At 40.0% G+C, this 26,569-nt stretch overlaps 1 protein-coding gene across 12 annotated transcripts in view; it reads right to left on the bottom strand.

The window, feature by feature from the left end:
* Window positions 1-874: 874 nt before the first annotated feature.
* Window positions 875-26,569, bottom strand: part of LOC105494707 (argonaute RISC catalytic component 3) — a 143,998-nt gene continuing 118,303 nt past the window's right edge. For 10 of the 12 annotated variants that reach the window (XM_011763419.3, XM_024796889.2, XM_071096100.1 and 7 more), the window contains 2 exons: window positions 19,674-19,873; window positions 875-19,178 (listed from right to left, as the gene is read on the bottom strand). In XM_011763419.3, coding sequence (XP_011761721.1) covers window positions 19,070-19,178; window positions 19,674-19,873 — 309 coding nt within the window. In that variant the 3' untranslated portion in view covers window positions 875-19,069. The remainder of the gene's footprint in view (window positions 19,179-19,673; window positions 19,874-26,569) is intronic. The other 2 variants (XM_071096101.1, XM_071096103.1) reach the window with 2 other exon arrangements.

A 26,569-nucleotide genomic window follows, 5' to 3' on the forward strand; every position in this document is an offset into this window, starting at 1 on the left:
AGACCATCCTGGCTGACACGGTGAAACCCCGTCTCTACTAAAAAATACAAAAAACTAGCCGGGCGAGGTGGCGGGCGCCTGTAATCCCAGCTACTCGGGAGGCTGAGGCAGGAGAATGGCGTGAACCCGGGAGGCGGAGCTTGCAGTGAGCTGAGATCCGGCCACTGCACTCCAGCCTGGGCGGCAGAGCGAGACTCCGTCTCAAAAAAAAAAAAAAAAAAGAAAAAAAGAAAAAAAAATTTAAACAGTTAAAAATTATTTGCAGACTGAAATTTGCCTGCCAACTTGCGACTTCTGGCATTAGTCTAACAACTTTAATTTAAAAATGCAGAGCTATACCTGAAATTATGCAGTTAAAGAGGGTTGAGAGCTGATTTCCAAAATCTTAGTCCAGTGTTTTCTTGCATCGCATATCGGGGCTGTGTATCCACTTTTGGGCCTGCAAAGATTCCCCCAGTTCATTTTGGTTCCTTTTTTCCCTACACATTCTTAATTCTTTCACCTCCTGGCAAAGTTTGGAAGCCTAGTGTCATCTCCCCATTTTCACTCCACTCACTGTCTTTTATTTAAGAAGGTGAAAAATGGGTGGGGTAGCGGGGAGGTAGGCAGTCTTTGAAAAACCTGAACTCCAGCCACATGCCCAGCACTGGAAACATTCTATATATTGTCTCATTTAATGCTCCAACAGTTCTATTTTCTCCTTTCACACTGAAGGAAACAGAGATTTAGAAGCATCAAGGAACTTGCTCAGAGTGTCACATAATCAAGGTTTGAACCCAGGACTTCACGACTAAAGCTTACGTTCTTTCCACTGTATCACGTGGGTCCCGTTCCCTAGTCTGAAAAGCTGTAATGATGACCACACAAGAGAAAGTTTAAGAGCAAAGCTTTTCTTTTTATTGCAGTTATTAGTGAAAGTTATACTTCAAACTGAAGCTAAGCAACACTAAAACCATTAATATTTCTAAACTCAAGGATTAAAAATAAATACAACATAGAACTCTCCAGTAGGCAGAATGGCAGAAAAAAGAGTAGTGGTTCTGTCACAGAACATTTCGTGACAGTTTGGCTCAGAAAGAATCATGACAATTTCTTTTTGTTATTGTTGTTGTTGTTTTTTGCCTCCCAACAGGAAACAATGACAATTTCTTTAACGCAAAATATTGTATGAGCTGCTTAAAAACCAGCTTCTTCAAGCTTCTCCATCTCACTCATAACTTGTTTGTAGTATAATAATTTTTGTGGGGAAGATAGTGTAACTGAAAAAGAAAATATATTACCAAATTTTAAATACTGAAAACAAGTACTTTTGTTCAAAAACTTTATTTGCCTTCTGCTCATTATAATTACATATAATCTTCAAAGAGTTTAAATGACAACCAAATCCAAGGCCTGGCCCCCAAGAACACAGTGATAGGATTCAGCATTTGGTGTTTCTAATTATACAATGACTACATATATATCATAGACCTGCTCTCATCCATTCCCCACCATGAAGTTCCAATTTCCTCTTAATAAAATATGGCAGTCAAGTTTAGTCTCATTCAAAATCTTATCTGGTCCTATAGCATATTGCAGACTTAGACTCACTCTTCTGTTTTAATTGATGTTACTGTGTAGCCGAAGATTTTTAAAAAAGGTTTATAGATATACACTTGAAATTCTGCAGTCTTGAAATACTACAATAAATTGTTCTTACTTATGAAAAGCCAACGACAACAACAAAAAAGGCCAGGCCAGGCATAAGACAGAGGGGAAGGGAAGATGAGGAGGGAGGTTTGAGAGTCCCATCATTTTGCCTTGCTGAAACTGGGTTTCAGCAGAAATATTTGGCAAGAATAGTGTGGAAAAGGAGGATTGAGAAAGAGGTTACTCTGATTTTATGTAATAATTCAGTTTCAAAACATACTGATATCAACCTCCAAAAATAGTAGTTCACATCTGCAATACAAATAGGCACACACGGTAAAGATGGTTAAAAAGTAGAATTTAAAAGGCTATTTGTCCATCTTCAGGACATTTTGCAGGCGGCCCCACCCTCCCCACATGTCCTGCATTTACATTTTACTCTTCAGAAAAGCCCCTTTTAAAAGAATGCTATTTCTTCCTCCATTACTTAGGGGTTTTTAAAATTTTTATTTTTTATTTTTTTAGCAGCAGTTATCTAGTGGGAGCAGTTAGCTACGCTTTAGGGGTGTATGTTTGTATGTGCATTGTGTATAACAGAAATATTCTCTAGAGTGAGCAGTCAGATTACACTGGAATGGTCATAATACAATTTAGTCCCCCAAACACTAAAGAAACACATTATTTTTTCTATATAAACTTAATATGCAGAGTCATAAACATAAAATATTGATATATACACACATACGCACACCACTGCTTCCCACAGCCTATGAATGCATCCACGTACTAGTCCATAAGAATGATCTTTATTCACAAGATATAGTAATACTTTCATGGGTCCATAACTGAAAAGAGACATTAAAGCTACACATTGCAGCAAAAATAGGTTAAAAGTATTCCTGATATATCATTGTCAGCTATCTCATTGCATAAGGTGGATTTTTTGTTCATTTTTCATTTTTCAAACATGAATCTCCCCAACTTTTCATCTTCAGTACTTGAAATTCTGATTGAGATTAATGCAGATGCCACCTTTGTTAGTAATGAGTTGGAAAAGCCCAACTGCCTGCAACAAGGGGAGGTCGGCATCTGTAGAGAGAAAAGTAAGTGTTGAATGCATCCATACCCTGTGTACCTAAAATGCATCCTTTTTCCTTTTTTAAAAAAATCTTGTCTGTAGCAACAAAGAATTGTTTACACTCCCTGCAGTGGTATGCCCTTTGTAATTTCCTAGAAACAGAATCTCTTCCCCCCATGGAAATGCATAAGCCTGCTGAAATGTAAGGACCTGCCACGATCCATAAAGGTAACTGCATCAGATGCCTGACATGACCCGCAGGTGCTCAGAACTGATTCACATGAAGCAAAAACTTTCACTATATTTAACCTTTACAGGTACATGATGATTGGAATTTTTAAAGTAAAGCAAAGTTAAATTCTGCAAAGCCATGAGTGAAATAAGCACACTTTCTTTCTTAAAATCTAACCCTCTTCTTCAAAGAAAGGTACCAAAAATCGGCCAAGAAACAGGGGAATAACTATCTAGTTGTACAAGAGCCTCTGATACTAACATGTAGCAAAAGTGCCTGAAGGCAAAGGCGAAGTTAATTTCTAAGTATTTGTATATTATTATTATTGTTGTTGAGACAGAGTTTCGCTTTGTTGCCCAGGCTGGAGTGCAGTGGCACAATCTTGGCTCACTGCAACCTCTGTCTCCTGGGTCCAAGCAATTCTCCCACCTCAGCCTCCTGAGTTAGCTGGGATTACAGGCACCCTCTATCACGCCCAGCTAATTTCTGTATTTTTAGTAGAGACAGGGTTTCACCATGTTGGCCAGGCTGGTCTCGAACTCCTGACCTCAAGTGATCTACCTGCCTCAGCCTCCTAAAGTGCTGGGATTACAGGCGTGAGCCACTGCGCCCAGCCAATTTCTAAGTATTTGATGGTTTTCACCACATTAATCTAACTCAAAATAAAGCTGCAGCTGCCATAGCACCACTAAAATAATTTGGTTTTTGAAGTTATGCTTTTGCCAAGGATTATTATAAAGAAAAATTCAGCCTGTGTGCTGGATATCTTGCAGGGAAACAACAATAGGATATGCTTGTAAGTGAACACTATACCATGATAAGGCCTATGTTTCTCTTATTCCTGTTTCATAAAATGACCTATGGTAATTAAAGACACTTTCACAGAGGCAAACTGGAAAGGAATCCTTCACACACACTCTTCTATTATCTTGAAAGTCTGAAGAGCTTTTCCTTTGGAGAACTCAAATACTTCCGCAAACATTATCTTATTCTTACAACAATTTAGTGAGCATGCCTATGATCCCAGCACTGGGTGCTGAGGCAGGAGGACTGCTTGAGCTCGTGCCTATGATCCCAGCACTCTGGGTGGCTGAGGCAGGAGGACTGCTTGAGAGCTCAGGAGTTAGAGATCAGCCTGGACAACATGTGAGACCCCATCTCTGCAATCAAAGAAAAGAATGAGCCAGGTGTGGTGGCATGCACCTCTAGTCCCAGCTACTTGGGAGGCTGAAGCAGGAGGATAGTTTGGGCCCAGGAGGTGGAGGCTGTAGTGAACTATGATCATGCCACTGTAGTTCAGCCTGGGCAACAGAGTGAGACCCTGACTCAAAACAAAAAACCCCAACAATTTAGTGAGGTAGGTGAGGACAGGTATTACCACTCTTATTTACAATGGGAAACTACGCACACAGAGATTAAGAGAATTGCCTAAGGACACAGAACAAATCAGTGGGAGACCTATTACTAAATTCCAAGTCCCTGGCTCATATTCTAGAGCCCTTTCTACTCTCAAAGGCAACAAATTCTCAATAGGCTTTTTCCAGTTGTGAGCTTTCAAAAGTTCCTCCGTTAAAGACGACCTTAAGCCTTCTCTCTTACAGCCCACGCTTGACCAGGAACTGGGATGAGTTTTCAACTATTTTTACATAATATTTTGCACATATCAAGAAGGCAGATGTGAGACATAAGCTGTATAAAAAAGTCAGAATAAATACATAAAAGAAATGAACAGGTTAAGTATTCATTCAATATAATTTTTTACATATTTTAGAAATCATGTATCAGAATAAAAGTCATAACATTTTAAAGTTTAAATCAGAGTCCAATTTATCAAATCCATAAGCTATATTAATTTTCTTTAAGAGTATGAGGATCTCTGTTGGTTGGCAGGTTAAAATATTACTTTCAAGAATAATTCTTATTTATTATTTATTTATTTTAAAGATTGGGGTCTTGCTGTGTTGCCCAGGCTTGCTTTAAACTCCTGGGCTCAACTATCCTCGTGCCTCACCCTCCTGAGAAGTTCGGACTACAGGTGCAAACCATCACACCTGACTAATACCAATAATAATTTTATCACTTTGCTATAATACATCATGTTCCTGATTTATATTCTGTTCACATTAGCACTCTATAGCTAGCAAAAAATTCCATGACTAGAGATAATACTTGCAACATTAATACTTTCAATCTTAATTCTCACTTAACTGAGTTAGAATTTCTCTTCATATATGTTAAAGTTACACTGTAATAATCATCATTCTATTTTTGTTTTATCCTTCCCCTCTTTTATTTTTAACAGTGTGCGTGTGTGTGTGTGGTGGGGAGAAAAGAACAATTGTGTGATTCACAAATGGCATAAAACACTGATTGTATTACAAATAAGAATGGTGGCACTCTAGTAAATAAGATAATGGAATGTCAAAGGAAACAAACTTTAGAATACAAACATGGAAAACGTGCTGAAATATCAATCAAGCTATAACTTGTGGCATGTGATTCTTCTTTCCCAAGTATTTTGAGAGTGTTATTTACCCCCAGTAGAATTCTATATAAACTGCCTCTGAGTCCTTTTCCTATTCTTTTTTTTTTTTTTTTGAGACAGAGTCTCGCCCTGTCGCCCAGGCTGGAGTGCAGTGGGGCGATCTCGGCTCACTGCAAGCTCCGCCTCCTGGGTTCCAGACTACTTTGTCTGGAAAGGCCCTGCTTGGTGTTTTCTATTTAAAGGGGAACACCAAAGACGTTATGTTGATACCAATGCCTGGCTCTATTAAGGATAAATACTTCATTTAATTTCTTTACTGTAATTCAGACTAGTAGTATTCTCCTGCCTCAGCCTCCGGAGTAGCTGGGACTACAGGTGCCTGCCACCATGCCTGGCTAATTTTTGTATTTTTAGTTGAGACAGGGTTTCACCATATTGGCCAGGCTGGTCTTGAACTCCTGAGCTTGTGATCCGCCTGCCTCGGCCTCCCAAAGTGTCGGGATTACAGGTGTGAGCCACCGCGCCCAGCCTATTCTTTCTTTTTTAAAGAGGGAACGGGGTTGGACCCTGCGCTAAGAAATGAGAAAGCTCCTGGAAAACCTTAATTGCAATTAATTACTATAGAAGATCAAGTCTGTTGCTAGCAAAACCAAAGCTTGTTTTTGTTAAACTCCCTGGGATCAAACTGTATCCACTAACTGGGTTGGACTATCTGTGCCAAAATTCTTTCTTCATTACAAACTAACCAGTGTTTTTACCAAATCCCACACCAAAACCATTTTCTTTTTTTTTTTTTTTTTGAGACGGAGTCTCGCTCTGTTGCCCAGGCTGGAGTGCAGTGGCGTGATCTCGGCTCACTGCAAGCTCCGCCTCCTGGGTTTACGCCATTCTCCTGCCTCAGCCTCCCGAGTAGCTGGGACTACAGGCGCCCGCCACCTCGCCCGGCTAGTTTTTTGTACTTTTTTTTTTTTTTTTTTTTTTTTTTTTTTTTTTTTTTTGAGACGGAGTCTCGCTCTGTCACCCAGGCTGGAGTGCTGTGGCCGGATACTCAGCTCACTGCAAGCTCCGCCTCTCGGGTTCACGCCATTCTCCTGCCTCAGCCTCCTGAGTAGCTGGGACTACAGGCGCCCGCCACCTCACCCGGCTAGTTTTTTTGTATTTTTTAGTAGAGACAGGGTTTCACCGTGTTAGCCAGGATGGTCTCGATCTCCTGACCTCGTGATCCGCCCGTCTCGGCCTCCCAAAGTGCTGGGATTACAGGCTTGAGCCACCGCGCCCGGCCAAAAACCATTTTCTTTACAGGACAGACTACCTTGCCTGGAAAGGCCCTGCTTGGTGTCTTCTATTTAAAGAGGAACACCAAAGACATTATGTTGATAGCAATGCCTGGCTCTATTTAAGTGTGCTTCATTTAGTTTCTTTACTGTAATTCAGAAGCAACCTCCACGGCTTCTCTAAGTTACTGAGAACAGGTGTGCCTTTGGGTCTGGGACAATATCATCATATAAATGTAGATTACCGAGACGCTCGTCTTAGGTCTCTTCTATAGGTTCAAATAGCAATAGTTGCTCTTTTACTCTGCAAATACTAAACAATTGTAAGGTTTCTGTCCAAGGATCCCAGCAAAGGAACCTTATTCTAATTTCCCCCTCACTATATATTCTCACAATCCTACTAGTCTATTTCTTTGCAAAAACCTCCAGTTTCTCAGATTCTGACAATAAAGATGCACGAATGCAACATTTTTGCAGTCTTTCCTTCTTTGGTTCTAAAAAGACTATTAAAGGATTAACTTAAGAGATTTGTTTGTTTTCCCAACCAAAAATGAAATAAAGATGAAATAAAGCCATGAAATAAAGATGAAAGTTTTGCCGGGCGTGGTGACTCAAGCCTGTAATCCCGGCACTTTGGGAGGCTGAGGCGGGCGGATCACAAGGTCAGCAGTTCGAGACCAGCCTGGCCAATACGGTGAAACCCCGTCTCTACTAAAAATACAAAAATTAGCCAGGAGTGGTGGCGGACGCCTGTAGTCCCAGCTACTCGGGAGGCTGAGGCAGGAGAATCACTTGAACCCGGGAGGTGGAGGTTGTAGCGAGCTGAGATTGGACCACTGCACTCCAGCCTGGGCAACACAGCGAGACTCGGTCTCAAAAAAAAAAAAGATGAAAGTTGTCTTTTATTTTTAAAATTATTATTATTTTTTGAGACGGTGTTTCATTCTTGTCACCCAAGCTGGAGTGCAATGGTGCAATCTCAGTTCAGTGCAATCTCTGCCTCCTGGGTTCAAATGATACTCTTGCCTCAGCCTCCTGAGTAGCTGGGATAACAGGTGCCCACCACCATGCCTGGCTAATTTTTGTATTTTTAGTAGAAACGGGTTTTGCCATGTTGGCAAGGCTGGTCTCGAACTCCTGACCCCAGGTAATCAGCCTGCCTCAGCCTCCCAAAGTGCTGGGATTACAGGTGTGGGCCACCGTGCCCAGCCAAGATGAAAGTTTTAGGCACTAAATATCAGAGTAATCTCCCTCTCTAGTCTCTGGTGTTGCCTCTTCAACATCAAACATAAAATTATAGATAGCATACAGCCAATTTTTGGAAAGAGTAAAATTTAAAAAGCAAGGCTCTAATGACCAACACTCCCATCTGTTTTCTACACATAACGCTGTTCATGGCAATTCTTTTTTGGGATGATCTATTACTGCACAAAGATTTTTTTTTTTTCTTTTTTTTGAGATGTCTCACTCTGTTACCCAGGCTGGAGTGCAGTGGCGTGATCTTGGCTTACTGCATCCTCTGCCTCCTGTGTTCAAGCGATTCTCCTCCCTTAGCCTCCTGCCTACACCTCGCTAATTTTTGTATTTTTAGAAGAGATGGGGTTTTGCCATGTTGGCCAGGCTGGTCTTGAACTCCTGACCTCAGGTGATCCGCTCACCTCGGCCGCCCAAAGTGTTGGGATTACAGGCGTGAGCCACCGCTCCTGGCCACAAAGCTTTCTTTCTAAAGAGGTGAACTAAACATGAATAAGCCATCAAGTACTTCACTGCGGTCAAGCTGTACTGATGCCAGGTAGCAGGATTTGTGAAGCCTACCAGTTAAAACAGCAAAATAGGCTCTATATGCCACGTTTCTATGAACTTTCAGAAGGAAAAAGAAAACACAGGACCAGATGCACCTTCTTTTTTTTTTTTTTTTTTGAGATGGAGTCTCATCTCTGCCTCCCAGGTTCAAGCGATTCGCCTGCCTCAGCCTCCCAAGTAGCTGGGACTACAGGTGTGTGCCACCACACCCAGCTAATTTTTGTATTTTTAGTAGAGATGGGGTTTCAGCATGTTGGCCAGGATGGTCTCGATCTCTTGACCAGGTGATTCGCCCACCTTGGCCTCCCAAAGCGCTGGGATTACAGCCGTGAGCCACCACGCCTGGCCCAGAGGCAACTTTCAAAATGTTGGTCTTCAGGAACTACATGTCTGCTAACCTTGTTATTACATGTTGACATGTAATGAATACAACTATAAAGGTTATAAGCGCAATAAATATCCTTAAAAGGGGACATACACTCACAGCAAAAATATTTAGCTTTTTTTTTTCTTTTGAGATGGAGTCTTGCTCTGTCACCCAGGCTGGAGTGCAGTGGTGCTATCTCGGCTCACTGCAACCTCCGCCTCCTGGGTTCAAGCCATTCTCCTGCCTCAGCCTCCCCAGTAGCTGGGATTACAGGCGCATACCACCATGCCCAACTAATTTTTGTATTTTTAGTAGAGACAGGGTTTCACCATATTGGGCAGGCTGGTCTCCAACTCCTGACCTCGTGATCCGCCCACCTCGGCCGCCCACCCAAAGTGCTGGGATTACAGGTGTGAGCCACCATGCCCAGCCACATTAATTTGCTTTTAATTAGTAGTAACAAACTCTTATAATCAAAGTACAAATCTGTACTATCTGTATACAATTAGTACTTGATGTGTGGGGGGTGGAGGAAGTATCTCAGAATAGTATATCATAGAGCAAACTAATGTAACTGGCAAAAATGCAAAAAGAAATGAAATGGCTAATCTCTACAAGAAAACACATGTTGATCTATGTTAAACTGTAAAACTTACCATACAAAAATAAAATTTTCCCATTTATAATTACCTGACACTTTTCCATTTCCCTGCCTCTCAGTGGAATAATACACTACAGTAAAATGTCATACATTGAGTTCCAATAATTTAGAATTGAAAACCCAGAGGATGGAATACAGTTTATCTTTTAACCTCTTACAGAAATTTCCTGACAAGCAAATTCATGGTGTAAAAATACAATGCAAGTATTTTACCTGCTTAAGGGAATATACTTTTTTCATGTACTTTTATTTATTTTTATTTTTATTTTCTGAGACGGAGTTTCACTCTTGTTGCCCAGGCTGGAGTGCAATGGCGAGATCTCGGCTCACTGCAACCTCCGCCTCCTGAGTTCAAGTGATTCTCCTGCCTCAGCCTCCCGAGTAGCTGGGGCTACAGGCATGTGCCACCACGCCCAGCTAATTTTTGCATTTTTAGTAGAGACAGGTTTTCGCCATGTTGGCCAGGCTGGTCTCAAACCCCTGACCTCAGGTTGTCTGCCTGCCTCAGCCTCCCAAAGTGCTGGGATTACAGGCGTGAGCCACTGTGCCCAGCCCATGTACTTTTATTTTTATTTTTATTTTTTTTGAGACGGAGTCTCGCTCTGTCGCCCAGGCTGGAGTGCAGTGGCTGGATCTCAGCTCACTGCAAGCTCCGCCTCCCGGGCTTACGCCATTCTCCTGCCTCAGCCTCCCGAGTAGCTGGGACTTCAGGCGCCCGCCACCTCGCCCGGCTAGTTTTTTGCATTTTTTAGTAGAGACGGGGTTTCACCGTGTTAGCCAGGATGGTCTCGATCTTCTGACCTCGTGATCCGCCCGTCTCAGCCTCCCAAAGTGCTGGGATTACAGGCTTGAGCCACCGCGCCCGGCCGTACTTTTATTTTAAAAGTTAACATGCCAATATACATAATCTTGATCTTGGCCTGCTGTAGTGGCTCATGGCTATAATCCCAGCACTTTGGGAGGCTGACGTGGGAGGATCACTTGAGCTTAGGAGTTCAAGACCAGCCTGGGCAATATAGTGACCCCACCTCTAAAGAAAAAAACCATCAGCTGGGCATGGTGGCGCACGCGAGTAGTCCCAGCTACTTCAGAGCTTGAGGTGGGAGGATAACCTGAGCCCAGGAGTTTGAAGTTATAGTGAACTATGATTGTGCCACAAAACAAACAAATAATCTTGACCTACTCACTAGGAAACTGGAGTATCTATATATAATTGAATTTAATATTCTATAATCATTCTTTTTACTGCCTTCCAATTTATTCACATTCATAACTTATTACTATTGAAATTTTTAATTAGCTGAAGTACTCTCTTAATCAGTCTTTATACCTGGCTCTCTCTAGCCACTTAAACTCTGATTTCTTCACTGATACTCAGGGATTGAATCAACTTTAGAAGTATGCTAGGGAAAAAATCAGGGTAGCAAATCTTCCATATAACAAATTATGGGGGAAAAGTTTCATTTCAAAATCAATTATCAATGAGTTTTGAATCATTTGCTATTTGTTTTCCAGGCCTGCAAAAAGGTATCTTAATCCTAATGCTGAAAAATGTGACCATTTGAGCAGTTTCAATGTACTTAAAGTTAAAAAAAAAAAAAAAAAAGAAAAGGCATGTAACAATCATTTATTTGACAGGTTTCCCCAAAACTGCAATCAGGTAAAATAAATCCAATCTGTTATGTTAGTTTGCTACTAAAGGGAAAAAAAAGATCAAACTTACAGGAAAGCCCCACCTCCCCTCCACATGTAGAAATCTGTCTAAAGACTGTCTTTAATGCCCACTATATAAACAACATTAAATATTCTAAGTTACAAAATAGTGTTAATGGTTTATTGGTAAAAATTCAAACTCTAGAGTTTATGGAATTCGTAGTTTGGTTGGTATATTAACACTCCATCTTAATCTTTGCTGCTATTACAAAGAATGAGGAAAGCTAGAAATATCTATAAAAATAAAATACCTTAAAACCAACAAGCAAAATATAAAAGTTGCACACAAATTGCCAATAAATATAAACATCACAATAGAAAAATTAATCTTAACAAAAATAAACTCATAATTGCTATTAAGACATTATAAAAACAAAAAAGTTTAATGTGCATGGATTTTTGCAAACAGACACAGTACACTCCAAACAATATAATTTTACTATCATTATTATATAATGCAGCATACAAGGTTACTGAGGTGTGGTATTTTTTGTTGTTGTTGTTGTTTGCTTTTAGTTTTCTTTTCTGGAAGAATGCTCACCAAATTCACAGGAAAGAAGTGCCTAGGTGATCATTTACTGCTATTTACTGCTTCCTGGTATGGAGCAAAATTGCCCTCTGGTAGATAACCACATTTCTTTTTTCTTTTTTTTTTTTTGAGATGGAGTCTTGCTGTGTCGCCCAGGCTAGAGTGCAGTGGTGCGATCTCAGCTCACTGCAAGCTCCGCCTCCCGGATTGACGCCATTCTATAGGCACCTGCCACCACACCCGGCTAATTTTTTCTATTTTTAGTAGAGACGGGGTTTCACCGTATTAGCCAGGATGGTCTCGATCTCCTGACCTCATGATCTGCCCGCCTCGGCCTCCCAAAGTGCTGGGATCACAGGCGTGAGCCACCGCGCCCGGCCCACTATCTACATTTCTAATGACTATGAAAGGTCCTGCTATTTTCTTTCTTTTGCTTATTTCCCCTTAAGCACAATTTTGCACATCCTACTTCTAATTAACTGATCAAACCCTTTTAAATGCCTTGTCATCATTTTTCATAGTTCCTGCATCCTAGAAAAAATAAAAAATCATTTAAAATATTCCTTGGTGTCTAGAAAATAAAATTTCTTTAACAATAGAGATCATCATTTTGCTTTCTCGCTTAAGCTGATCTGAATGATGACTTGGTATTGCCTTTATGAGCAGTCCTCCTTAGTAATGACTAATTAGGCCGGGTGTGGTGGTGCATGCCTGTAATCCCAGCTACTCGGGAGGCTGAGGCAAGAGAATCACTTGAACCCGGGAGGCAGAGTTTGCAGTAAGCTGAGATCACACCACTGCACTCCAGCCTAGGTGATAAAGCAAGAGCTTATCTCAAAAAAAAAAAAAAAAAAAAAAAAAAAAAAAAGATTAGAAGATGTTGCCTACAATTCCAGGCAAGTTACCTTTCCCTTTGGACACTGGTACTATACCCATAATCTTGTTAAAAAGTTAAGTAGTTTTGCTGTTTTATGTGCATTATGGATTTCCTCCAATACAGCTGAGAATTAAAAGGGTTAATTCTACTAAATACTTTGTTTTCAAATTTACAAAATAAATTTGGTGAGCATTTACCTTTACTTTACTGCATAAAAGCTTTCCTTGGTTCCCTTGGACGAGACTCAGGACAACAACTAACATTATTTTTATGAAACTGTCACACTCTTGGAGTTCTAAAATAATTTATCTTTAAAATTCTTAGCTTCGTGCTACTTGAAAAATAAAAATCTACAGCACCATCTTCTGAAAAGGCACTTTCTAAGAACCGCCTTGCTTAAAAAAATGATTAAAAAATTTAACTCAAGAGTCTATGCCCTGACAAACATCTTTGCTTTACTGAGACCCTAACATAGATACATTAGATTTTGTTTACCTTAGAAATTAGTCTAAAAAAGGAAGGGACCCCAATGGCTGGATAGGTGATTTGATAGGATTCTAATTTTGTCACACCGTTTACCTGATACTACAACAGGGTTTCTCACTGGTAAATCTCAACCCTCTATATTGAATCTACCATCCTTCTATCTTTAATGCAAATTAAAATCTTTAACTTCCATATTTTAAGAACAAAAGATTCTTGAGATTTAATCAATGACGTAAACATCTGGAGTACTAGTTTTGATGGGTAAAGTAATACAAATTTCAATGAGTAGTAGGGAATATTAGTACAAGCCTTGACCATTGTATCTTAGCTTAAAAAATTACGTTGACTGACACGGAAAATTATAAACTTAAATGTACCATTTTAAAAGCAGGAAAAAAGTCAAAATAGTTTTTCCCTTTGTGTGTGTGAGATTATATATATATACACACTCATACATATACACACACACTCCCCGCCCTGCTTCCTGGGACTCAGCTTGGCTTTCACTAATCACAGTGACATTTCTAACATTGTAACTGATCAAGAATGTTCTTAGTATAAACAGGACTTTTTAAAAAATATTTTTTGGAGAAAATTCTCATTTTCTGATTTCCGCACTGTCTTACTTATCTATTCTTGGCTTATTTTTTGACTCCTATAGAATCACAAAAGTGCTTTTGTATGATCAAATATGAGAACTGAAATAGGAAAACAAGGGTTCTAAATTAGGGTTATACTGCTACTCAGGAAGGCGTTACTGGATGTCAAACCTCCCAACAATTCTTACTGAAGCTTTAAGACATTTATGAATTCTCAAAAAGTATGAAAATCATGAATACTTCATATGGATAAAGCCAAAATAAAGGTGCCAGACTAATGATCTTTATGCAGCTTGACTAACTAATAAAAGGTAATCTAAGTAGCAAGTTACTGTTAAGGGCAACTTGCCTGTTCAACAGGAGAACATCTAAGAGGATAAGCTAAGCAAACATTTAACTCAGGTTTAATGACACTGAATGAAAATTTTGCAGAGTTGTCAGTTAAACTTCTTGGTAAAAATATTAAAATCAAGTTTGAAATAGGAAGACTACAACATATTCTAGCTGTATCCAAGTCGTTTGCTTCTTGAATTTCATAAAAATCACCGCCCTTGGCAAATTCATGTAGGTCTCTAAACAGATCCATCAAGTTCCTTGAGTAACAAACGGTCTCTAATTCCTGGTCTGCAATCCATCTAAACACTTCAGATCCATCACTGGCACGCTTAGCGCTCACTCTTTCCTTGAACACTGAGATCCTCTGCCAGTCATTCCTGCTGAAGGGCAAGTCAGCTTTTATTTCCCTAGACATGCCTTAAGTCTTTCATGACTCTGTCAGGAGGCCTGTCCTCCTAAAATCCATTAGAGAATACACAAGTGAACACTAGGCAGTGGTGAGTTGTGGAGAAGCTAGCCTGGAAACTGGTCTACATCTTTAGAAGGCTGAGAATCCCTGTGCTGGAAGGCAGAGATGCCTCTATCAAGTGCCTTCCGAAACACTCAGTCATTCCTACTAGAATCCCTCCTAGACTGTCTTCTAGGAAGAGAAATATATTAATAGGTTATAAACAGGGATTTCCCTTAGAATAATAGTTTTTCCAAGAAACTTGTTAGAAGATAACTATTAAGAAAAAGAAAGGGAATCTAACATTTCTTTGAAAATGTGCCAAAAAACCAGTACTGAGGAGGCTGAGGTACCCTTTTTCAAACTGTAAAAGTCAAAATCTACATTTCTAAAACAAAGAATATCCTGATATTAAATTGAAACTAAAATGGCAGCACCCTTTGTTACTTTGATATTTCGTGTCCTTACTCTTACTTAGGAAAAAAAAAGGGTCTAACACTAGCCTTGAATCCTGCTTATCTCCTTATTGTTTAGTGCAGTAACTGTCAGACTCTACTTAAATAAATATAGCAGCTACAATATTGTAAGTGTATGGTCCTTCATGCCAGTAACCTGATACTGTAATATAATACATGTATCAGCACTTTACGTAGACACTTCAGCCATCAAGAATATACATTAAACTCCCAACTCTTCTTCATATGAAAATCAATTATCTAGTTGCCAGACTGATATTTTACAGTCAGTCTTGTAAGATACATCATAGAAAAAAGAAGATTAAAATTTAGCATTCATGATATAGTTAGTGAGCAAGGGCAGGAGCAGAAGGGTCACTGTGAATTTCATGTTTAACTTAAAAAAAAAAACTTTTTTAAAATAAAAAAGATTAGAAATTCTGCACCAGAAGTGCAACAATAAATAGGACAAAAATCAAGAAGCATTTGTCACTTAGCCTTTTACCTTAAAATTCTAAGCACAAGTTTTCTTGTAATTAAGAACCAATGGTAATTAATATACCAATTTGTTAGCAAAATAGAAATATAGTATACATATTCTTTCAAGTTAATCAACTTTAAACTAGCAATGCTGAATAGTGTAAGAGCACTCTAAAAAAGAAATCACTCAAAAGGTAAAACTTCATAATTTAGAAAAAATATTTTTCCTCTTAAAAAAGTCCTTCCAAATATATTTAAATTAAGGGCTCCACTCTAGCATATACGAGTGACTGAAAATTAGGTGAGAGAGTACATAGAGAAAGGGTATCTACAGTCATTCCCTAAAGTTTCCCATATGAATCTGTGCGGCTCCCATGGATAAAGGAAGATGTTTACTCACACTAATCAAGCACATACCAATTAAATTTTTATCATCTTGGGTATACTGTTTTCTTCTCTTGCCCATGATCCTGACTATATTCAGTAAAATTTCAGTGTAAAAAAAATCCATCTTTTATAGGAAATTTTTCTGGAGGAGATGGGAGAAGGCTGGGAGAAAAAATGTATATACTATACAAATATTACCTTTTGTGAAGTTCTTTGCAACAGTGTTGTAAATTGCATTTCAGACACTTCAAAATAATAAACATACAAAATACAGTACTTTCTTAGTTTTCTGGCAGAGGGACAAAAGATTACATGCCTGTCGGAGGACATGGGCTCAGATTTTAGGCTCAAAATACAGTGAATTGGCAATAATAGTGGATTACAGGTAAGAGAGAAACTAAAGATCTAAATCCATTAGGTTTCACGTGCAGATGGAATTCTGAAAGGCTAACAACAATGCCCACTGGAAACAATCTGTAGTATCTATACTCTGAACCAGTGCAAGAAAAAAAAAAAAATCAAAATGCAATTTTCATGAGTTACAAAGTGCAAAGCTCCCCTGAATCCAATGTTACTGATAAACTCGGTTTTGATAGCTTTATAGTACTTTTTAATACCTTAAAGTATAATCAATAAAACAAAAGTTTTGTAAAACAATTTCCCACATTTCAGTGATTTAACTGATTTAAAATGATCAAAGTCCTAACTTCCTTTGTTACTATCACCTTAATTTTAAAAGGAAAGTTACACTGGTGATACATTAGCAAAAGTTTTAAAATATCATCTTGCATTTTCCTGATTCTTTTTAGTAAATGAAAATGGGCAACTAGCCAATATGATTCTTCAATAAACACAATCTATTTGCAAATAATTTAAATATGTTAACCTATTCACGATTATTTCTTATATAAAAGTTCAACTTTATTTCTAATATTCAAGTTGGACTCATTTAGGCAATTTCACTTCATTTTCATTATGATTTTTTTTTTTCTTTTGAGACAGAGTTTTGCTTTTGTTGCCCAGGCTGGAGGGCAATGGTGCAATCTTGGCTCACTGCAACTTCCGCCTCCAGGGTTCAAGCAATCCTGCCTCAACCTCCCGAGTAGCTGGGATTACAGACGTCCACCACCATGCCCAGCTAATTTTTGTATTTTTAGTAGAGACGGGGTTTCACTATGTTGGCCAGGCTGGTCTCGAACTCCTGAGCTCAGGTGATACACCTGTCTCGGCCTCCCAAAGTGCTAGGATTACAGGCATAAGCCACAGTGTCCAGCCTTTTTTCATGATGAATTTTAAAAGATATGCTTTAAAACTGAAAATTACAAAACTTTCCTTCTGAAATTAAGGCTGTATTCTTTGCCCTTTTAAATTATGGAGGTGCCTGTTCCTCCTCCTATCCATGGTAAAGATGCAAACAGACACAACTTTCCTTTAAAACTGCTTATTGCACTAAAAGATAGCAAAAACAAGTTGTCAGTTCTTAAAATAAACATGATTATATTTTTATAAAAGATGCTGCCAATACAATTCTATAATTATTAAAGCACTATTCTAATAAATATAAAAGAAAAGGAAGCTATACTTCCAAACACATACATATGTGTTTATATACACACACATACATATATATATATAAAATATATGAAAATCACATTAAGGTATGAGAGGCAGCAAGTAAACTATCAAAAAACAGAACAAAAAAGTCCCTCAACAACCCCTTCTCTCTCTCTATTCAATTTCAGAGGTCTCAACCCCTACAGAATTCTCATCTTTTAAAATATTTACCCTTTATAAAAGCTTTAAAGAATTTCTGCGTATAACCCATAGAAACAGAAGGTTTCAGAAAACACATCACTTATCAGAGAGAAAGAGTTACAACTTCTGACAGGTTTTATATTTATAGCAGCTTTAACAAACTCACTAAAGAAAAAGAATAGCAGGCCAGGTGCGGTGGCTCACGCCTATAATCCCAGCACTTTGGGAGGTCGAGGCGGGTGGATCACAAGGTCAAGAGATCGAGACCATCCTGGCCAACATGGTGAAACCCTGTCTCTACTAAAAATATAAAAATTAGCTGGGTGTGGTGGCGCATGCCTGTAGTCCCAGCTACTCGGGAGGCTGAGGCCGGAGAATCGCTTGAACCCGAGAGGCGGAAGTTGCAGCGAGCTGAGATGTTGCCACTGCACTCCAGCCTGGTGACAGAGCAAGACTCTGTCTCAAAAAAAAAAAAAAAAAAAAAAAAAAAAAAAAAAAAAAAAGAAAAGAAAAAGAATAGTTCAGGTTGCTACTGCTTATATACAAATTGCGCAAATGTATGTTCAGAGTGGGAGGGGAGAGACACTCTCACAAAAAGTTATTTTACGTATATATATGTGTGTATGTGTCTGTGTATGTATGTATACTATATATATATAAAAGTTTGATTCTTAAGACAGCAATATCAAGAGTTGAGAACTCAGAATCATGTAGGAGATAGGAGTCAGGAATAGGGTATGCAAAATAAAAGTAGAAATCTAGTTTGCCATATTTTACATTCAAAGGAACCAGGTAGGTGAATGTTTGAATGTCACTGGTAGGATTAGGGAAAAAATGTAGGTGATGAAGGCAAGGGAAAAAGAGAAATAAAAGCGGTAGTGCTAGTAGAATAAAAGGGAAAGGAAGTTCCCCAAATGGAATGAATTCTAAAATATATACACAGACACATATATATCTATTATCAATCCAGATCCAGATATATATGCATATGAAGTATGGATGTATATATTTTAAAAACACACAGACACCTTTTACAAGAATATATGAATGCACATTAATTTTTTGCACATAATTTTGAAAAATCACTTTGATTATTCATGAAGGTGTATATTTTTTAAACCATCATTTACTTTTTCGATACTTTTTTTGCAAAGATAGTTGTGCTGCCAAGCAACTTGAGGTAAAGGCATTAAAAGGGTTAGACTACAAGAAATGAAAACAAAACAATTGCGATACTTCCTACAGGAGACCGCACAAAAAGCAGTTGGCTGGTTTCATATTGCATAATGATGCTGTGTTCCTTGATGAAGTAAACAATCTTCCTTGTATTAACATAAGGATCAGACCTTGGCCCCCACACAGTGTTGGTTTCTGTATGGCTGGAGGTGTCCTTACTCAATTGACTCCACTGGAAACATACGTTGTATGTCAATTCATCTTTCAGTGCTTCCTCTCAGAGAATATACTTGGACTATTTAAGCAAAGTACATTGTGCGTAAGGTATCTTGGTGAATCTGTACAGCCTTGGCAAGAGCTTGTGGATCTCGCCCATTGCTCTGTCCTGAAACGTGACTTCCTTCAGCACTGTAAGAGAAGTGGCAATGAACACAAAAACAAACTTTCTATTCTGATGTAATGATTCTGATAAATACTATTTGTTGTAGAAAATTTCAAAATTATTAACAAATAAGAGACTGGTGTAACAATTTATATGTCCATCACTCAGCTTCAATCACTATTAATTCAAGGTAAATTTTGTTTTACTTCTCTCATCTCCCCAGAATTAATTAGAAGCAAACCCAGACATCATATCATTTTGTCTATCTATCGGTATCTATCACTTTATTACCAATAATCTCTCCTTTGCTTTAATGTGGTAAAGCAACTAAGTTACTATATCATTCTATTACTAATGAACTTAGACAACATATTTCAATAGGAAACCTTGGGCAGTCAGTTCTGACTGTCGTCACTTTTCACATGGATCACTGACTCCTCTAATAGCTTGGGGAACTTGAAAATCCTAACATGCAGACAATATTTGGATTTGGGTGAGAACCTGTTATGTTTTTATATTACCTGTCATGTTCTTTGTCCACAAGATGATATCTGGCTCTAAATGCTACCAGGTGAGCGTAATACGCTGGTGCAGGTATAGAAACAGATCGTGTACAGCGTACATAAGTATGGCAGAGCTGGTAAGTTAGCAGCTGAAGTTCATCTGCAGTGAAGCAGTTATCATCCCATAAAACATGATAGTGTGAAGGACGACTGGTACCCTATAGAGAAGGCAATGACATACACTGTTGAATTTTGAACTCTTTTTGTTTTGTTTTGTTTTTTAAGACAGAGTCTTGCTCTGTCGCCCAGGCTGGAGTGCAATGGCATGGTCTTGGCTCACTGCAACCTCCACCTACCGGGCTCAAGTGATTCTCATGCGTCAGCCTCCCCAGTAGCTGGGATTACAGGCATGTGCCATCATGTTCAGCTAATTTTTTGTATTTTTAATAGAGACGTGATTGTGCCACGTTGGCGAGGCTGGTATCACCCGACCTCAAATGATCTGCCTGTCTCAACCTCCCAAAGTGCTGGAATTACAGGTGTGAGCTATTGTGCTGAGCCCAATTTTGAACTTCTTAATAAATATTTAACACCAAGTCACATAAAAAACAGGTTTGGCACTTTGGGAGGTCAAGGTGGAAGGGTAGCTTGAGGCTAGGAGTTCAAGACCAGTCTGCACAACACAGTGAGACTCCATCTCCACAAAAGTTAAAAATAAAAATTAGCCAGGTGTGGTGGCATGCACCTGTAGTACAGCTACTTGGGAGGCTGAGGCAGGAAGATCACTTGAGCCCAGGAGGTCAAGGCTGTGGTGAGCTATGATTCCACCATTACACTCCAGCCTGGGTGACATAGTGAGACTTTGTCTCAATAAATAAATGAAATGAAATGAAATGAAATAAAATAAAATAAAATAAAATAGAAATGTAAAGCTGGGAAGATGTATAAAGAACAGTTTTTAGGCCGGGCGCGGTGGCTCAAGCCTGTAATCCCAGCACTTTGGGAGGCCGAGACGGGCGGATCACGAGGTCAGGAGATGGAGACCATCCTGGCTAACACCGTGAAACCCCGTCTCTACTAAAAAATACAAAAAAAAACTAGCCGGGCGAGGTGGCGGGCGCCTGTAGTCCCAGCTACTCGGGAGGCTGAGGCAGGAGAATGGCGTAAACCTGGGAGGCGGAGCTTGCAGTGAGCTGAGATCCGGCCACTGCACTCCAACCTGGGCGACAGAGCGAGACTCCGTCTCAAAAAAAAAAAAAAAAAAAGAACAGTTTTTAGTCTCTGTGAAATATTCTTGGTTATTTGCTGACTACAGCAGAAGTTTCAAACTGATATCCTAAAGGAAAACTGTTCAGGCTGGGCATGGTGGCTCATGCCTATAATCTCAGCACTTTGGGGAGGCTGAGGTGGGAGGACAGCTCAAGCCCAGGAGGTTGTGACTAGCCTAGGCAACATAGGAAGACCTCATCTCTACAAAAAGATTTTAAAAATTAGCCAGCTGTGGGCCGGGCGCGGTGGAGATTGAGACCATCCTGGCCAATATGGTGAAACCCCGTCTCTACTAAAAATAGAAAAATTAGTTGGGCGTGGTGGTGCCTGCCTGTAAGCCCAGCTACTCAGGAGGCTGAGGCAGGAGAATCGCTTGAACCAGGGAGTTGGAGGTTGCAGCGAGCTGAGATTGCACCACTGCACTTCAGCCTGGTGACAGAGCGAGACTCTGTCTAATAAATAAATAAACAAATAAATAAATAAATAAATAAATAAGCAAGCAAGCAAGCCAGGTGTGGTGGTGTGGACCTGTAGTCCCAGCTAGTTGGGAGGCTGAGGCAGGAAGATTGCTTGAGCTGAGGAAGTCAAGGCTGCAGTGAGTGGTGATTGTGCCACGGCACTCCAGCCTGGGTAACAGAGCAAGACCCTGTCTCAAATAAATAATAAAACAAAAACAGGCTGGGTATGGTGGCTCACGCCTGTAATCCCAGCACTTTGGGAGGACAAGGTAGGTGGATCACTTGAGGTTAAGAGTTCGAGACCAGCCTGCCCAACATGACAAAACCCCCTCTCCACTACAAATACAAAACAATGAGCTGGGTGTGGTGGCATGTGCCTGTAGTCCCAGCTACTTGAGAGGGAGAGGCAGGATAATCGCTTGAACCTGGGAGGTGGAGGCTGCAGTGAGCCGTGACTGTACCACTGCACCCCAGCCTGGGTGACAGAGCGAGACTCTGTCTCAAAAAAAAAAAGAAAAAAAAATTAAAAATTAAAAAAAAAAAAAAAAGGAAAACTGTTCCCTAAGGTTTCTGGCTAAATATATTGAAGAAAATATTCCTATCCTGAAGATTCATAATGGTCATTTGCATATCAATGGTCTTCAAAAGTTCCATAATAAAAAAAAATCTGTTTAACGGCATTTCTAAAACTTAACTTGAACAGAGACTCTTTCACCTCTGTGATTTTTAAAATACAGTCATCTGGATGCAATGTGATATTTATTAAATATGGGAAGAGGCCGGGCGCGGTGGCTCAAGCCTGTAATCCCAGCACTTTGAGAGGCCGAGACGGGCGGATCACGAGGTCAGGAGATCGAGACCATCCTGGCGAACACGGTGAAACCCCGTCTCTACTAAAAAATACAAAAAAAAACTAGCCGGGCGAGGTGGCGGGCGCCTGTAGTCCCAGCTACTCGGGAGGCTGAGGCAGGAGAACGGCGTAAACCCGGGAGGCGGAGCTTGCAGTGAGCTGAGATCCGGCCACTGCACTCCAGCCTGGGCCACAGAGCCAGACTCCATCTCAAAAACAAAAAACAAAAAACAAAAAACAAAAATAAATATGGGAAGAAACACTAGGTTAAAATATATAATCCAGTTATATAGGATTTATTTATTTATTTATTTAGAGACAGGGTCTGCAGTCTGGACCTCCCAGGCTCAGGGGATCCTCCCCTCAGCCTTCGGAGTAGCTGGGATTACAGGCACACATCACCACACCCCGCTAATTTTTGTATTTTTTATAGAGATGAGGTTTTACCATGTTGCCCAGACTGGTCTCCAACTCCTGGGCTGAAGCAATTCACCTGCCTCGGCCTCCCAAAGTGCTGAGATTACAGGCCTGAGCCTGATACATATAGGTTTTAATCCCTAGAAGATACGATTAACTTTTTTTGCTTTTATTATTTTTCATAGACACATAATAATTACACATATTTATGAGGTACAGTGTAATATTTTAATACATATATATAATGTTTAATGATCAAATCAGGGTAATGAGGATATCTACACCTCAAACATTGTGTCAAGAAAATTCCAAACCCGCTCTCCTGGTTATTTGAAAAAATACAGTAAGTTGCTAATTATAGCCATTCTATAGTGCTATAGAATATTAGAACTTATTCCTCCTATCTAGTTGTAATTTTGTATCTGTTAACCAGTCTTTGGTAATCCCCCTCCCTTTCCTGCCTCTAGTAACTACTATTTTACTCTATACTTGTGTGACATCAGCTTTTACAGCTTCCACCAGCGAGATCATGCAGTATTTCTCTCTCTGTGGTTGGCTTATTTCATATAACATAATGTCCTCCAGGCTCATCCACGTTGTCACAAATGACAGAATTTCATTCTTTTGCGTGGCTGAAGAGCATTCCATTGTGTATAAATACCATATTTTCTTTATCCATTCATCATCTGCTGATGGACACTTAGGCTGATTCCGTATCTTGGCTATTATAACAGTACTGCAATAAACATGGGGATGCAGGTATCTTCTTGACACACTGTTTCCTTTCCTTTGCATATATACCCAGTAGTGGGATGGCTGGATCATATGGTAGTTTTAATTTTAGTTTTATGAGGAACTTCCACACTGATATCCATAACGGCTGTACTAATTTACATTGCCAACAATAGTGTATATGAGTTCCCCTTTCTCTGCATTCTTTGTCTTCTTGATAATGACTATACTAATCTGGGTGAGATGATATCTCATTGTGATTTTAATTGGCATTTCCCTGGTGATTACTGATGTTGAACATTTTTACATATACCTGTTGGTCCTCTCGATTACTCTCTTGAGACATTTGCCCATTTTAAAATCAAATTATTTGTTTTTTTGTTGTTCAGTTGTTTGAGTTCTTTGTCTATCCTGGATATTAATACCTTGTTTTTTTGAGACAGAACCTTGCAGCCTCGACCTTCTGGACTCCAGTGATCCTCCCACCTCTGCCTCCTGAGTAGCTGGGACAACAAGTGTGTGCCAGCATGCCCAGCTAATTTTTAAATTTTTTGTACAGATGAGGTCTCACTATGTTGCCCAGGCTTGTCTTGAACTTGTGGGCTCAAGCAGTCCTCCTGCCTCAGCTTCCTGAAGTGCTGGGATTACAGGCGTGTACCACGTGCCCAGCTGTTTCTATGTTTTTGATGTAAATGTTTATTGCTATAAACTTCCCTCTGAATTCTGTTTTTGTTCTATCCCACAAGGTTTGGAATGTTGTATTTCTATTTTCATTTGTTCCAAGAAATCTTAAAAATTTCTTCTTAATTTCTTCACTGACCCACTGGTTGTTCAGGAGCATATTGTTTAATTTCCATGTAAAAGATATTTGAGGCCGGGCATGGTGACTCATGACTGTAATCCTAGTACTTTGGGAGGCCAAGGCGGGCAGATAATTTGACGTCAGGAGTTCGAGACCAGCCTGGCCAACATTAAATAAAATTAAAAAAAAACTGAGGCTGGGTGCAGTGGCTCACATCTGTAATCCCAGCGCTTTGGGAGGCCAAGGTAGGTGGATTGCTTAAACCCAGCCTGAGTAACATAGTGAAAAACCTTGTCTCTACAAAAAATGCCAAAATTAGCCAGGCATTGTAGCATGTGTCTGTGGCCCTAACTACTCGGGAGGCTGATGTGGGAGGATCGCTTGAGCCCAGGAGGTGAAGGTTCCAGTGAGTCATGATCTCACCAGAGTGGAACCCTGTCTCAAAAAAAAAAAAAAAAAAAAAAATTCAAGTATCTTTTTTTTTCTTTTGAGATAAGAGTCTCACTCAGTCAAACAGGCTGGAGTGTGCAATGGTGTGATCTTGGCTCTGTAACCTCCACCTCCTGGGTTCAAGCAATTCTCCTGCCGCAGCCTCCTGAGTAGCTGGGATTACAGGCGCCCACTACCACACCCGGCTAATTTTTGTATTTTTAGTAGAGACAGGGTTTTGCCATGTTGGCCAGCTGGTCACGAACTCAAGTGATCCACCCGCTTCAGCCTCCCAAAGTGCTGGGATTACAGGCGTGAGTCACCATGCCTGGCAATTATTTATTTATTTTGAGACAGAGTCTCACTCTGTTGCCCAGGTTGGAGTGCAGTGGCATGATCTTGGTTTACTGCAACCTCCACCTTCTAGGTTCAAGCGATTCTCTTGCCTCAGGCTCCTGAGTAGCTGGGATTACAGGCATGTGCCACCACTCCTGGCTAATTTTTGTATTTTTAGTAGAGACGGGGTTTCATCATATTGGCCAGGGTGGTCTCGAACTCCTGACCTCAAGTGATCCACCCACCTTGGCCTCCCAAAATGCTGGGATTATAGGCTTGAGCACCTGACCGCCTCAATTATTTTAAATTTGTTGAAATTTGTTTTGTGGCCTAACATGTGGTCTATCCTGGTGAATGTTCCCTGTGCTGAGAAAATAATGTATATTCTGCAGCTGCTGGATGAAATGCTTTGTATATATCTGTTAGGTCCATTTGGTCTAAAGTGTATTTTAAGTCTAATGTTTCTTTGCTGATTTTTTGTCTAGATGATCTGTCCAGTGCTGACAGTGGGGTGTTGAAGTTCTTAACTACTATTGTATTGGAGTCTCTCTCTCTCTTTAGAGCTAATAATACTTGCTTTATATTATATACTGGATGCTCCAGTGTTGCCTGCATATATATTTACAACTGTTATATCCTCTTGGTAAATTGATCCCTTTAGCATTATATAATGACCTTCTTTGTCTCATTTTATAGTTTTTGACTTAAAGTCTGTTTTGTCAGACATAAATATAGCTATTCCTGCTTGCATTTCTTTTCCGCTTGCATGGAATGAATAACCTTCTCCATCCATTCACTTTCAGTTTATATGTATCTTTACAGGTGAAGTGAATTTCTTGTAGGCAGCATATATTTAGATTGTTAAAAAAATTCAATATTTTAAATACAGGAGGTACATGTGAGATTTGTTACATGGGTATATTACACCCAGATGGTGAGTTTAGCACCCAACAGATAGTTTTTTTCTTTTTTCTTTTTTTTTTTGAGATGGAGTCTCGCTCTGTCACCCAGGTTGGAGTGCAGTGGCCGGATCTCAGCTCACTGCAAACTCCGCCTCCCAGGGTTATGCCATTCTCCTACCTCAGCCTCCTGAGTAGCTGGGACTACAGGCGCCCACCACCTCGCACGGCTAGTTTTTTGTATTTTTCAGTAGAGACGGGGTTTCACCGTGTTAGCCAGGATGGTCTCGATCTCCTGACCTCGTGATCCACCCGTCTCAGCCTCCCAAAGTGCTGGGATTACAGGCTTAAGCCACTGCGCCTGGCCTTTTTTTTTTTTTTTTTTTTTTTTGAGATGGAGTCTTGCTTTGTCGCCAGGCTGGAGTGCAGTGACTCAATCTTGGGTCACTACAACCTCTGCCTCCTGGGTTAAAGTGATTCTCCTGCCTCAGCCTTCCGAGTAGCTGGGACTACAGGCGTATGCCACCATGCCTCGCTAATTTTTGTATTTTTAGTAGAGATGGGGTTTCACCATGTTGGCCAGGATGGTCTCGATCTCTTGACCTCGTGATCTGCCCGCCTTGGCCTCCCAAAGTGCTGGGGTTACAGGTGTGAGCCACTGTGCCCAGTCCCCAATAGATAGTTTTTCAACCCACCCCCCCTGCCCTCCTCTCTAGTAGTCC

The sequence above is a fragment of the Macaca nemestrina genome, chromosome 1 (genome assembly GCF_043159975.1).
Source record: "Macaca nemestrina isolate mMacNem1 chromosome 1, mMacNem.hap1, whole genome shotgun sequence".
Lineage (NCBI taxonomy): Eukaryota > Metazoa > Chordata > Mammalia > Primates > Cercopithecidae > Macaca > Macaca nemestrina.